The 15,273-nt window shown below is 43.8% G+C and overlaps 1 protein-coding gene across 1 annotated transcript in view; it reads right to left on the bottom strand.

Moving 5' to 3' along the window:
* Positions 1-15,273, bottom strand: part of LOC310773171 (mitogen-activated protein kinase-binding protein 1-like) — a gene marked incomplete at both ends in the record, with an annotated part of 145,494 nt that overhangs the window by 84,733 nt on the left and 45,488 nt on the right. The window contains 2 exons of the mRNA XM_083633081.1: positions 3,672-3,873; positions 7,678-7,838. Coding sequence (XP_083489207.1) covers positions 3,672-3,873; positions 7,678-7,838 — 363 coding nt within the window. The remainder of the gene's footprint in view (positions 1-3,671; positions 3,874-7,677; positions 7,839-15,273) is intronic.

The following is a 15,273-nucleotide window of genomic DNA, read 5'->3' as shown; positions in this document are numbered from 1 at the left end:
AGAAAGCTGATCATATCACTCCAGTTCTTAAGTCCTTACACTGGTTGTCAGTGTGTCATAGAATAGATTTTAAAATACTGTTATTAGTCTATAAATCACTTAATGGCCTAGGCCCAAAATACATAGCTGAATTGCTCCCACGCTACGAACCGTCTAGAACAGGGTCCAGCTTATTAACTGTCCCTAGGATCAAATAAAATCATGGGAAGGCTGCATTTACCCACTATGCTTCTGCTAGCTGGAACAAATTGCCTGAAGACCTCAGATCTGCCCCAACCTTACTTACTTTTAAAAATAGACTAAAGACTTTTATGTTTACTGTCGCTTTTAACTGCTGACAGCTACTATGCAACCCAATGAGTCCTCTATAAGTTTTTAGCTCTTTTTGCAACTGCTGCGCCTGTTGCTTAAAGGAAGGCTTTCCCGTGGGGAATATGAAGATATATAAATATATAAATCTCACGCCCCTAAGGAGTTGGAATCCGTTGAAATTTTTTGAATTGGTTGTTCAGAGCCTGAGCAATCAACCAAAATCCACTCTGTGTGTGGGGGGGGGGGGGGGGGGGGGGGGGCTGGTGGAGGGGAGGGGCGGGAGCGGGGAGCAGAAATCCTACACTTCCCACAATGCACTGGGCTCGTGGCCTTCTATTCCACGCCCACCCCTCAGGCATTTGGCTGATATCAAACTCCAGTAGGTGGCGGTAATGCACATATATGTTTGCCAACCGCCATAAAACTCAAAGAAGAAGAAGAAGAAGGCTTCAACATAAAACAATGGTAGAAGAAGAAGAATATTTATTTTTTTGGCTCCAAATTGCACCAAATTTAAACCGAAGTATATATGTCGGGAGATTTCATGCAGTTTAAGGCATTTTCGTAGGAGTTATGAGCATCTGATGTTGTAACTATTTCATGTAAAAATGGGTACATTGCTCAGCGTTGATTTCGTAACTTCAACGCACCTTCTACTAGATGTAAAATTTGACGAGCTTTCCAATGCCGCCAGTCCCGTGTCTGTAGCTGCTTCCGTTCCCGAGATATGGTTCTTTGCAAGCAGCTAGGGGAGCTAACATTAGCTAGCCTAGGCTATGCGGTGAAAAAAGATGGCTGCCTTTTGTTTTTCGTCAGGAGCTGTGAAGGGGCGTGGAGGACCTCTAGAGGCGGAACCATGGCGGCACACGCCCACAACACTTGTAGTTTACAGCTGCTCTCTTCCGCAGGGCTGGACTTGACGCTCTGACGCGTTTTACGTCAGAGCGTCAAGAAAATATGTGAGAGATAAGGGATATCAGCCAGGAGGGTTGAGTGAGGGGAGGTGAAGGCTGCAATATCTAATCCAACTACTGACATTGTAATGACACAAATATGGTTGAAAATCAGGAAAGCCGGCCTTTAATGCACTTTTTATACTCTTTTTTTAAGTTTTGTTGTGATGCTTTTAAATGTCCATTTTATTCTCTTCTTTTCTTTTATTTTCCTGTCAACCATTTTATGTGAAGCTTTGAATTGCCTCTGTGTATGAAATGTGCTATACAAATAAACTTGACTTGACTTGACTTAAGGGCTTGCCCAGGGGTGGATTCCACATGCCGACCTTCGGCTTGTGGGACGGACACGCTAACCACTTCACCAAGAGAGCTAGCTCCCTTGGCGGAGCTGATGTGCCTTTATACTGGGGGAGTGAGTTTAACCAACCTACTCGCTACCACTCGGGACTCACGAGGAATCGGCGCTGATTCACTTCGGTTACACTGGCTACCCGGCTGAACATGCATTTGTCATCTATTATTCATACTGACCAGACGGGGTTCATCCCGAATAGGTTCTCTTTCTCCAATGTTAGACGTCTTGTCAGACGTCTCCTTAATACCATATACGCGGATCACAGTAAGACTAGTGGTGTAGCGATTCTATCACTCGATGCACAGAAGGCGTTCGATCAGGTTGAGTGGCCTTATATGTTTGAGTCACTGCACAGATTCGGGTTTGGCGAATCATTCATATCCTGGGTAAAGCTTATATATGCTAGTCCAGCATGCTCAGTTATAACCAATGGCGACAAATCAACCAGGTTTCCATTACTTCGTACGGTCCTGCAGGGTTGCCCTCTCTCGCTGGCCCTCCTGCTGCCCCACTCTGTAGTGATGTCACTTGGTCCTCTATAAACAGTTTCTGAGTGCTCTGTAGCCTGTACTACGAAGCTAGTTTAATGCCTTATCCGAGTAAGTTTGAGTTTAAACCTGGTTTAGCCGTACTACAAAGCAAGTTAACTTTCAATCACCATGGCAACTGACGCTGCAAAGCTAACCTGGTCGCGACCAGGTTAGCTTCAGAGGATAAGATCAAAATCCATGACAGACCCATATAATCGGCTCTCTGGAGTCACTCACCATTCATATAAGATCGCCATATGAAAAATAGATTGCAGTCAACTGAGAATATAACAAGAAAAACATTTGTGGCTCTGTAGGCTACATAATTAAATTAAGCCTACTTACCACTTTATGTCTTAACAGCTCAACGATGCGTGGAGAAATATGATCACTATTAATCACGCAGCGCATATCATACACGGAGCCTCAAATGGAGTGAGGGTGATATTCTCCTACATGCCAGAAAAGCCTATAGCCTACATATAATATAGATATGGGATAAATATGGGATAGCCCCAATAGGCTACTAAATATGCAGGCAATTCTTGCATGTTTCAGCTGGAACTGTGTCCTGTAGGCTGTATGCCAATATATGAGCAAAAATAATGAAATAATGAAAATGAAAACTATGCCCGCATCGTCTCAATTCAGTTCAGCAGTTTTCTCTTTTATATTAGGCATCAGCATCATTATTTAATATATTAATTATTCGATCAGTGCAACTACACACATAATGAGTGATAGAGATCATTATTCATTGAGCATGCGTTTCTAAATCTATGGTCTAAATAGGTTTACAGATTGTGGAAATTTATAGGCTGAGATTACACATTTAGGGGACAGAAATCGCTGATCAAAGTAAATCAAATGACTGATGTGAATACAAGCGGCAGCTTTAGCAGTCCTTCAGCAGATTATATCCAACGCGGATTTTCATTCTGACATAGGTTACATTAAATATCCGCTAAAACTCTGATCACGCACTGCGCTTTCATTGAATGAGGAAATGGGTGTAGAAATGGGTGTGGGCGTGGATGAACTCAGCTGTTCATAATGTGATTGGCTAGCGCACCTCTTTCGCGTGGACGCGCGCCTGTGCACGAGCGAAAAACGTGCGCGTGCACAGGCAGATCCCAGATAAAGCCAGCTTCAATTATCGAGTAGAAAACCAGCGTCGTAGTATCGGTTAACTAGATAGCTTTGATCCTGTTCAGTCAAACCAGATCAAAGGGACTTATCGCGGATCTGTTAAGATAGCTTCGTAGTACAGGCTACTGATCTCTCTGTCTCCTCTGTCCTGGTTTCCATGTTTACTGGCTCTCTGCCTGCTAACATCCACTTTACTGTCCATTTACATCACAAGTTATGCACTACAACTTTCATTGTGTTTGTGATTCATACAACCGGCTGTTGCTATTGTACCTCCACAAACACGCACACACATGCACACACACACACACACACACACACACACACGCACACACACACGCACACACACACACGCACACGCACACACACCTCCAGGCTCCAGACACAGGAGGAGTGGTAGAGGGCGCTGTAGAGCTTCCCTGCGATGCGGCGAGGGTCGCGGAGGTCGCGGACATCCCACACGTACACGCTGTGGTCACTGTACACGCATGACAGCCAGCGGCTAGCGGGGTCAAAGGTCACCGCCACCGTGTCCGGAAACACTGCCTCTGACCTGCACGAGAAGAGCTGACTGAGAGAGGGGGGGAAGGGGGAGAGAAAGAGGAGAGAGAGAGACAGAGAGAGTGTCAGAGAGAGAGAACAAATACATTTGTAAAAAACAACAACATTGCATTGTTTACACGGTTCTGACTTGTTTGTATTTATTGTTTGTTTATTTGTTTATTAAAAGGATCCCCATTAGCTGCCGCCTAGACAACAGCTGCTCTTCCTGGGGTACACACACAAAATACACATGACACGCAATAATTAAAATACAAAAACACAAAGTAGAAGAAAGAATAAAAAGCAAATCTAAGCTAAGACAGACAATAGCATGGTTACCTAGCCCTCTAGTTGGCCAATAACCAAAATCAATCAATCAATCAATCAATCAATCAATCAATCAATCAATCAATCAATCTATCTATATATCTATCTATCTATCTATCTGTCTATCTATAAATTTGGCAATGTGGACTCTGTGGGCCCTATCGTTGCATCGGCGCAGTTTCTAGGCCGAGCGGCAGGCGCAGATCAAAGCAGTGGGCGTGGACAGGCGCACTTGATATCGTCGTGCTGGCGCTAGATGCAGCCCAAAGCATTACAACCACGCCTTTTAGGCGTAAAATTATGCACCGTCATGCTCATTGGATAAGTGCAATAAACGAATGGCACGCTTGCCTTTTTAGCTCCAATTCCACTGGTCCCGCAAAACCAGACGAAACCCAAGCCTCTGATCCCCCCCCCCCCCCCCACCTCCCTTCATCCCGTCTGTCTCCATATATCGGCTATTATTCCATATTATGATGCTTCTCAAACCAATCTAACTGCAGTTTAAATAGCCTACTGCAAGCATGTAAATACGCTACACTATAGCAAGATCAAAGTGAAAATAATGTTCTATGCATCAGCTAGAAAAATATAGCCTATTAGATTGGTGAAAGTTTGTCCAGAAAGATATCATTTTCTCTCGCCTGCTGCAGGAAGGATGATGCACATAAATATACCCTACATTATGTCAAGTCATTGCATAAATGTGTTTTTATTGTAAAACTAAATGTGAAATAGGGCCAAGTTATTGGAGGGACATCACAGTATAGCAGATGCCATTAGAAGCGCGTTCCGAAGCGCGTTCCGCTGTTACTTCTCTAAATCACGTTAACTCGACAAGGGGTATATATAGGCCCAGGAGGACATATATGTTTCACATAGGGTGGTGTTTTCATTTCGATGTTTTATTTGGTCCAATATTGAAATGTTGACAATGGCAGGCTGTGTTACCATTACACATTAATTTAGAACTACCTTTTATATCTATTTTGGCTCATTTGGTGGCTATTTAGTAGCGAAATGAAGAAACACAATGCATGCTGGGAACTCAGAGAGAGAGAGAGAGAAGGGTGACAGAGAAGAAGCAGTGAAGGCACAGAATAGGCCTGCTTTTCAAAAGCGCAAAGCGCTAAATGTAGGCCAGGTCCCAAGATATCACTAGGCTGGTATTTAGCGCCGACACGCCCACTTTGGGACTGCGCCACGCCCATTCGGCCTAAAGCGCATTTGGCAGCCTAAAGCCTATTGCTATCTTGCCGAAACAGGCGCAAGGCACGTTTTTTTGCGGTTAAGGCCCGTAATAGCGCCGATGGCCTGTGGGAGAATAGAGCCCATTGTCTCTGTTTGTTTCAAGAATTTTGTCCGGCCACTTTAAGGGGGTGTAAAGAGCACCCGTGCAGGTGACCTGACGGAGCCGGATTTTTTAATTAGGGCAGATTAATTGCCCTATAGGGCAGATTAATTGCCCTACTGATGACATCAGTGATGATGTTATCAGTGATGTCATCAATGATGATGTCATCAGTCTGAGGCCACGAGAGAGACTGACTGAGAGGGAGGAGAGGGAGATCGAGACAGAGAGAGGGAGAGGAAGAGAGGGAGAGACTGAGGGAGAGAGAGAGGGGGAGAGACTGAGGGAGAGAGGCTGAGGGAGAGAGAGAGGGGAGACATTGCGTGCACGCCAATAGGGCAGGCAAGGCCACGCAGCAGGCGAGTTGCGGGCGAGGCTGCGCAGCAGCGGAGCTGCGTATGCGAGCTGCAGGGCCAGCTCGGCGAGCCTAGGAATCGCTGTTGCTGAAGTAATCAGAGACCGGTTGCGCCCGCTGTGGCGCTGAGGCCCGGCGGCCAGTGTTTTTGCTGAAGTAATTAGGCCAAATATGAATACAGCGCACCGAAGTACCGGATTGGCGGAACAAGCATTCCATCCAGCGCCCGCTGTATCTCTGAGGCCAAGCCCGGGTGGTGCTTTCTTAAAGTCGCTGAAGTAATTAGTAATGGGCCAAATGTTAATACACACTCTGGCTCCATATGCATACTTTAATGATGACGTTTCGGCCATCCGGCCTTCTTCAAAATCAACTGTGCGACACTTTCTTTCATTTAAAGTTTATCTTCAGCTGTCAGCACCTCACCACAACCTTTGGTGTGCGTTATTTTGCCTTTTACCAAATGTTAATACAACACAGTCAATTATCGGAGCTCCTGATGCACGAGAGTCCGTGGCTCTAACATATTCTGGTTGGAAATGCGATCCTGCAGTCCTGATGGCTTGTATGTGGGTTTTGGCACGCCGCTGCTGTCTCACTCTGTCCATCGGCCCACTTTCACCCATAGACATGACTCAGAAAAATACTAAATAATATATACAATAATGGCAGATCTGTCTGTGTGTGTGTGTGTAATATGTGTGTCAGTACATTGTCCTTTGCATATCTGGAGAACTGTTACTCATCGACTTCAAACTCGGGGAGTGCAGTTTAGGGGAGCCGACGGAGTGCAGTGCCAAATTTGGTGCAATTTGGCACTGCACCATCTGGCAACACAAAAAGCAGTTTATCACGAGAACCGTCCGTCGGATCAACTTCAAACATGGGGAGTGAGCGGCTGGGAACCTGCTGGAATGCAGTGCCGAATTCCATGCAATTTGGACACATGCATACTTCAGGGTGGGAATTACACGGAGGCCATCAGGCCATGACCTGTGTTGCCCCTCCCTCTGGCCATGATGCTCTGAGATCCCTAAGGCCACCTTGGCAGTAGTGCCCTGCTAGCAGCCTACTGTTAGTTACTTTAAAAGCATCAGTGGTCTCAGTTTATTGTAGCCTGCCCTATGCAAAGGATGTGTAATTGGCTCATTTTAACACACATTTCAGAAAAAATCGCTCTTCACGATGTCAATGGAGGAATTGCCTTTGTGCCCTGGCATGTGGCCTTGTGCCCTAAAAAAATGTGTGATGCCGAAGGGCAGATGGCCTTGACCCTAAAATGACGAAATTCCCACCATGGTGCATAGTCATAGCGCCACCTACTGGCAACACAAAAAGTGGTTTATCTCGAGAACCATCTGTCCGATCAACTTCAAACTTGGGGAGTGCGCGGATGGTAACTAGGAGTGGAGTGCCGAATATCGTGTAATTCGGACACGCGCATAGTCATCGCGCCACCTACTGACAACACAAAAAGCGGTTTATCTCAAGAATCGTTCATCCAATCGACTTCAACCTTGGGGAGTCCACTGCTGGGGATCCGCGAAAGTGCAGTGTCCAATGCTGTGCAATTAGACCAGAATCTAATAGATCAGAACATGGCTTTCACGTATCTCGAGAGTTTGGTCTCCACCCTAGAAATGAGTTTTCAGTCATTGAATTGAGTCATTTCAATGATGATTGATCATCAATGATTCAATGAGTCATTTCTAGTATTTCTTAGTAATAGCTTGTGTGTGAGTGTGTGTGTGTGTGTGTGTGTGTGTGTGTGTGTGTGTGTGTGTGTGTGTGTGTGTTACCTGGCATCCAGCAGCCCGGCGGGGTCGGCACCCAGGCAGTGTGGGCGGGGCAGGGTGCACAGGAAGTGGAGGCTGCCCGGGCTGAAGGCACGCACAGTCCCGTCAGAACAACCACAGAAAATAACCTCCTCTGTCACACAGAGACAGGTGGCCTGAGACGCCTAGAGAGACAGTCAGAAAAAAACTTAAAAAAAAGAATCTTAAAGTGTTCAAATGTTCTATGTTCCTGATTCATAACTGAATCGCTTGGTTTGACCAAGTAAACCTATCTTTATAAGCATTTTACAAAATGGTTATGGAAAAATGAATGGCTGATGAATTCCCTTGGTGCAGATGCCGGACCTGGAAGATGGCTTGACTTTGGTTCTCTATAACAGTTAATCAACCTTGGTACCCGGCAGAACCTAGAGGTTGATCCCATTTCTCTTAATTGGATCCACGTTTCCCTCACTTGCATCTTTTCATTGCTTAGTCCCTCTCACTGAGGAAACCATGTGAGGAGAGAGGAAACAAGGAAACCATGTGAGGAGAGAGGAAACAAGGAAATCTGTATGATGGTGGCAGCAGAAACTTCCGCTCACAGCTGAAACGGGTTGTGGATGAACTAAAGGTAATTTATGGTCCCCATGGTCTTACATTAACATTAATTACCGTATATCAGTATCATATGATGGGCACTTAACATGTTCTTACATTAATGTTATATCAGTATCATATGATGGGCACTTAACATGTTCTTACATTAATGTTATATCAGTATCATATGATGGGCACTTAACATGTTCTTACATTAATGTTATATCAGTATCATATGATGGGCACTTAACATGTTCTTACATTAATGTTATATCAGTATCATATGATGGGCACTTAACATGTTCTTACATTAATGTTATATCAGTATAATATGATGGGCACTTAACATGTTCTTACATTAATGTTATATCAGTATCATATGATGGGCACTTAACATGTTCTTACATTAATGTTATATCAGTATCATATGATGGGCACTTAACATGTTCTTACATTAATGTTATATCAGTATCATATGATGGGCACTTAACATGTTCTTACATTAATGTTATATCAGTATCATATGATGGGCACTTAACATGTTCTTACATTAATGTTATATCAGTATCATATGATGGGCACTTAACATGTTCTTACATTAATGTTATATCAGTATAATATGATGGGCACTTAACATGTTCTTACATTAATGTTATATCAGTATCATATGATGGGCACTTAACATGTTCTTACATTAATGTTATATCAGTATCATATGATGGGCACTTAACATGTTCTTACATTAATGTTATATCAGTATCATATGATGGGCACTTAACATGTTCTTACATTAATGTTATATCAGTATCATATGATGGGCACTTAACATGTTCTTACATTAATGTTATATCAGTATCATATGATGGGCACTTAACATGTTCTTACATTAATGTTATATCAGTATCATATGATGGGCACTTAACATGTTCTTACATTAATGTTATATCAGTATCATATGATGGGCACTTAACATGTTCTTACATTAACGTTATATCAGTATCATATGATGGGCACTTAACATGTTCTTACATTAACGTTATATCAGTATCATATGATGGGCACTTAACATGTTCTTACATTAATGTTATATCAGTATCATACAGGGGCGGAGCGACCCTATCAGCCCAGAGGGGGCGAAGCTCTTAGGGGGGCCCCATCAAATTTTTTTTTTTTTTTTTTTTTTTTGAAGGCCAGGCCAGGCCGCAGGGCCGGTTCCAGAACAAGATGACTAGGGGTGCATCCTAGATAGGAAGGGGTGCAGATGCCCGGCCAAAGGCCGGGCCCACTCGGGTGGCCGGCCAAAGGCCGGCCGGCCGAAAAATTTGACATGTTATTTTACTAAAAATAATGCATTTGACCATCATTTCAAGTAGAATGATACCACCCAAGCAAGAATATTTCAAGTGTTTCAAGTGCTTTACTGAAATATTTGGACCATATAATGATAATACAATTATCTCAACCTTAAAAGGTTACATATAGGTGCCAAAAAGCCATAAAATCACATCAAAGAACAAAGAAAAACAACAACTATAATTCAAGTTTAAACAGTAAGTGTGCAGCTGTAGCATTTATACATTTTTTTACTTTTCAACTGAGCATGCAGACAAATAAGGGTGCAATGCATGCTTTTGCACCCCCGTAGAACCGGGCCTGCCAGGCTGCGAAGAAAAATGTGCCTTTTTTGCATGTTTGAATCGGTTTTAGCCATATTTAGTGGAATATCTCATTTTAAACACACCAATGTTATTGTCTATTGATTGAATTCCTCCCAGACTCACACCACTGACTTTATTAAATAAAGTCATTTTAAGTCACAACTGTAAAATAGCTGATAGCCCCTATATCCGAAAACACAATTTGTCACTCACTGAGCCAAGTAATATTATGTCCAAGAAAGACTACAGTGAAGCCACTTTACAGACAAGCTTGTTCTGAAGAAGAAAAATAAAAACACAGGTTGCCAGCCAGGTGGCCTGGCCTGCAAAAAAAAAAAAAAAAAAAAAAAAAAAAAAAAAAAAAAAAAATTTGATGGGCCCCCCTGACGAGTGGGCCCGTGGCGGCCGCACCCTCTGCCCCGGCGTACGCTCCGCTACTGGTATCATATGATGGGCACTTAACATGTTCTTACATTAATGTTATATCAGTATCACATGATGGGCACTTAACATGTTCTTACATTAATGTTATATCAGTATCACATGATGGGCACTTAACATGTTCTTACATTAATGTTATATCAGTATCACATGATACAACTACAGCTCATTCAGAATGCGGCTGCTAGAGTTCTAACAAGAACCAAGAAAGCTGAACACATTACACCAGTTCTCAAATCCCTGCATTGGCTGCCAGTAAATCTTAGAATAGACTTTAAAATTCTGCTAATAGTTTACAAATCTCTCAACGGGTCAGGCCCACACTACATCTCTGAAATGCTTCTACACTATGAACCATCCAGATCCCTGAGATCTTCAGGCACTGGTCTACTAATTGTCCCGAGGACCAAATCAAAACATGGTGAAGCCGCGTTCTCCCACTATGCCTCTCATAACTGGAACAAACTCCCTGAACACATTAGATCTGCCCCTACTCTGCCTATTTTTAAATCCAAGCTAAAGACCTTTATGTTTACTCTTGCTTTTAACTGCTACTAAACTACTGCCTCTCTCGGCCTGTAATTAAAAAAAAAGATTCCTGTACATTTCCAACAAATGGACTGTACATGTAATAATAATACTGAAGAATGCCTTGTAACTTATTTAAAACAGAAATAATGTTTCATGTTTGTTAATTTGAGTATATATTTTAACTAAAACTGTCGGCTGTGTTTTTTATGTGTTTTTTATATGTGCATTGCTTTGCTGCTTGTTTTTTCGATTATTTTTTTGTAAAGCACCTTGAATTGCCTTGTGTATGAAAGGTGCTATATAAATAAAATTTGACTTGACTTGACTTGACATGATGGGCACTTAACATGTTCTTACATTAATGTTATATCAGTATCATATGATGGGCACTTAACATGTTCTTACATTAATGTTATATCAGTATCATATGATGGGCACTTAACATGTTCTTACATTAATGTTATATCAGTATCATATGATGGGCACTTAACATGTTCTTACATTAACATTATATCAGTATCATATGATGGGCACTTAACATGTTCTTACATTAATGTTATATCAGTATCATATGATGGGCACTTAACATGTTCTTACATTAACGTTATATCCGTATCATATGACTATGACACGCACTTAACACTTGTGCTGTTCCCTGCCATCTCCTTCATTTGAGCTTCTTTACAAGGAGTTAACTTGATGTAGCTATACTTTAGCTAGCTAGCGTTTTGCTAACATTAACTAACTTCAAGATTCAAGATAGTTTTAGCCATAGCGAGTAAACCTGTTACAAATGAGGAATTTGTCTTTGTGCATTATGCAGCGCAGCAATCACAGAAATAGCAAACACAAAAGCCAAAATGAAGCATACAATAGACAATCTTCAAATTATAAATTATATAGCGCAAAGTAAAGAGTCCATGTAAAAAAAAAGTCCTTAAGTATAAGTGGGATAATGATGACAATGGGGGGGGGGGGTCGTCAATGCAGAATTGGATTGCTGCTTTCCCTGTGACGTGAAGTCCTGGTACTGCAAGAAATCAGTCTTCTGCTATGGGGGAGGACCCTGAAGAGTTTATGTCCTGGATGTGTGCGGTCGGCCATAATTTTCTGAGACCGCTTTAGCATCCTGGCAGTGTGTAGGTCCTGGATGGATGGCAGGCTACACCCGATCACCTTTTTAGCTCTGTGGATGATGCGTTGCAGTGTAGAGATGTCCTTGCGGGCAGCAGCAGCATATACCAGACGGTGATGGAGGAGGTGAAGATGGACTCGACAGTGGAGGAGTAGAAAAGTGCCAATGCTGGCTTTGGTACCTTGAACTTCTTTAGCCGCCGAAGAAAGTACATCATCTGTTGTGCCTTCTTGGTGAGAGCTTTGATGTTCAACTCCCATTTCAGGTCCCGGCTGATTGTTGAGCCCAGGAAGCGAAAGGACTCCACAGTGTTGACTGGGGAGTCACCCAGAGTGATTTTTCTGTAGTCCACAACCATCTCCACTGTCTTTTGGGCATTGAGCTCCAGGTTGTTTTGACTGCACCAGGTCGTCAGGTAGTCAATCTCCTGTCTGTACGCAGACTTGTCTCATTAGAGATGAGCCCTATGGGGGTGGTGTCATCTGTGAATTTCAGGAGCTTGACAGACTGGTGGCTGGAGGTGCAGCTGTTTGTGTACAGGGAGAACAAGTATGGAGAGAGTACACCACCCTGGGAAGCTCCGGTGCTGATGGTCCAGGAGTTAGTGACATGCTTCCCCAGTCTTCTGTGCTGCTTACTGTTCGTTAGGAAGTCTGTGGACCATCTGCAGATGGACTCAGGCACGCCCAGCTGGGAGAGCTTCTCGTGCAGCAGGCCCGGGATGATCGTGTCAAAGGTCGAGCTAAGCTCCACAAACAGGACCCTAGCATAGGTACCTGTGGTGTACAGGTGTGCAAGAATGTAGTGGAAGGCCATGTTTATGGCATCATCTACAGACCTGTTGGCTCTGTAGGGGAACTGCAGCGGGTCAAGGGGTGGGTCCAAGATGGATTTTTTGCGGATGGGGATTATAGTTGAGGACTTGAAGCAGGCTGGAACGTGGCATGTTCCCAATGATGTGTTGAAGAGGATGAGGTGAACCCTGGGGCCAGCTGGTCAGCGCAGAGGGTGAGACAGAGTCAGGTCCAGCTGGCTTCAGTGACTTCTGTCCTTTGAAAAGCCTGTTGACATCTCTCTCCTGACTGCAGAGCGGTGCCAGGGGAGGGGAGATGGGCAATGAGGTGGGCTGGAGTCGGGGGGGCTGGTGGGGGGTACTAGGGGGAGGATTTGAGAGGTTGGTGGTTTAGCACATGGGAGGTGTCGCAGGGGATGATGGGGTCAGGGCTGCGTTGTAGAGTAGAACTTGATCTCTAGCCCGTGATCTCTCTCATCTCTTTCTCTGAGTCATTGTCCGAGACCTGCTGATAGAGGCGTTGTGAATACAGATGTATTGCTTGTATTGCTTTATCAAACCTGTATTTGTTCTCTTTAAACCACTGTTTGTCTCCACTTTTGAACACCTCCTCTTTCTCCAGTCTGAGATTCTTGAGTTCAACAGTGAACCAGCTCTTGTTGTATTTCAGTGTGGGCCGTGTTGGAATGCCGGTATCCTCACAAAAACTGATGTAGGATGTGACTGCATCAGTATATTTGTCTAGACTGTTAGTGGCAGCCTTGAACACATCCCACTGCGCGTACTCACCACGCAGGCAAATGAGGAAGTAACTTTGGTTAGACAGGGAACGCTCTTTGTTAGTTCTCGCTGTGGATTTACTTTGAAAATGACCGTTTCCTGTAACTTTGGATTATTATTTCATTACATCACGTGGTGAGTACACGGGTGGGTGACTGAACGGGTGTAGGCAGCTGTCCCATAGACTGCCATTGTAATACTAAACTTAATAGCAGTGAGGGGTGAAACAGACTTTCTAATGCACGCACAGAGGAGAGAAAGGCATTTACATTCTAGTTATACTATCGGGAATATGGCCCTTTAAAGTCGAAGTGAACCGGAACGGAATGCACCAGCGCGAGCGTCGGACACTGAAAACGAATTGAGAGGCGGACCATATACGTGTCGATTATTTGATTTGACAATTCTGAGGACTGGCTTTGGCATTGGCCAATCCTGGCGTGTTCCACCCCCAAATCGAGTGGGATTCAGCCTGTTGTCATGCTACGCGAGTGGGATCCGCAGAGTACCAGGGAGCCAGCTGCTTCGTTGCTGAGCGAGCGGACAATCCGATCCATAGGTGGTGCCCGCCCGCATGGAATCTCCGAGAGACGACCCCTGACAGCCAGGGAGGCTGTCAGGCTCGGAGGCGTGCACCATTATCGTTATAAATGTAAATAATATTCCTGGAATGCGTGTATTAATGAGCCAGTTACATTTCTTTGCATTCTTAGACATTACCGTTTGATTTAGTTTGCATAATTGCTCAAGTTAGTAGTTAGTTTATGGGCTAGAAACTCTGCCAGATGACAGGCACTAGGCGCCATTTTCCCCTTCATTTGGAAGAGAAAATCATCCTGAAATGAAGATTTGATTGACAGCTGCATGTCGTGAAATGATTGGTTGAAATGGGGTAGAAATCTGATAGTACTAGGTGACGTCAGCAAACTGTAAATTACTGTTATCAATGAAATCTTGAAAAACAAACTTTTGATGTGAAAAAGTGTGAAAAACTAAAGAAATTAGATTGTTGTGATTTGTTTTGCATCAAATCACCTTGAGAAAGGCCAGTTTGGCCGAAACATGTCGGTGGAAGCCATATTTTAATAAAGGCTTTTTAAAAATATTCTTGAAGAGTTGCCTTGGACTTCCTTTGTTCTTTCTACTGAATATTATGCTGTTTACATTTCACATGTCACAGTAAATTCACAATATTGTCATTTTCAGAATATTAGTGTGCATGTAAACATACCCAGTGTCTCTCTCTCTCTGTCTCTCTCTCTCTCCTTAGAAAGCTATGAATGGTGGATCTCAGGTTCAGATGGAGGCTGTTCCCTTCTCATCGACCCCCTTCCCCCCCGCCCTTCCAAAACATTGCAGTCACATGACAGTGTGAGTGTGGGAGAGAATCAGCCAGACAATGAAGGCTGTGTTACTGGGTCTAAAGTCACTCAGCCAATACGGTGAAGTTTGGTCATGAATGACAGCTGTGAAACCAGCCAATGGAGTGAGAGACAGCTGCTGAGTCAGTCAGGTCAGCCAGTGGATTCACCCCCCATTTTTGCCCCATTCATACTTGTCTTCCCCCTGCTGTCTCGGTCGTTGCTCCACCTCCTTGGCTGATCTGGGGAGAGTGGTAGACTAGCACATGCTTCCTCCGATACATGTGCAGTTGCCAGCCGCTTCTTTTCACCTGACAGCGA

This window comes from Poromitra crassiceps (assembly GCF_964638095.1).
Source record: "Poromitra crassiceps genome assembly, chromosome: 3".
Taxonomy (NCBI): domain Eukaryota; kingdom Metazoa; phylum Chordata; class Actinopteri; order Beryciformes; family Melamphaidae; genus Poromitra; species Poromitra crassiceps.
Note: the sequence above shows the minus strand (reverse complement) of the source record. Positions and strands in the feature narration are given on the sequence as shown.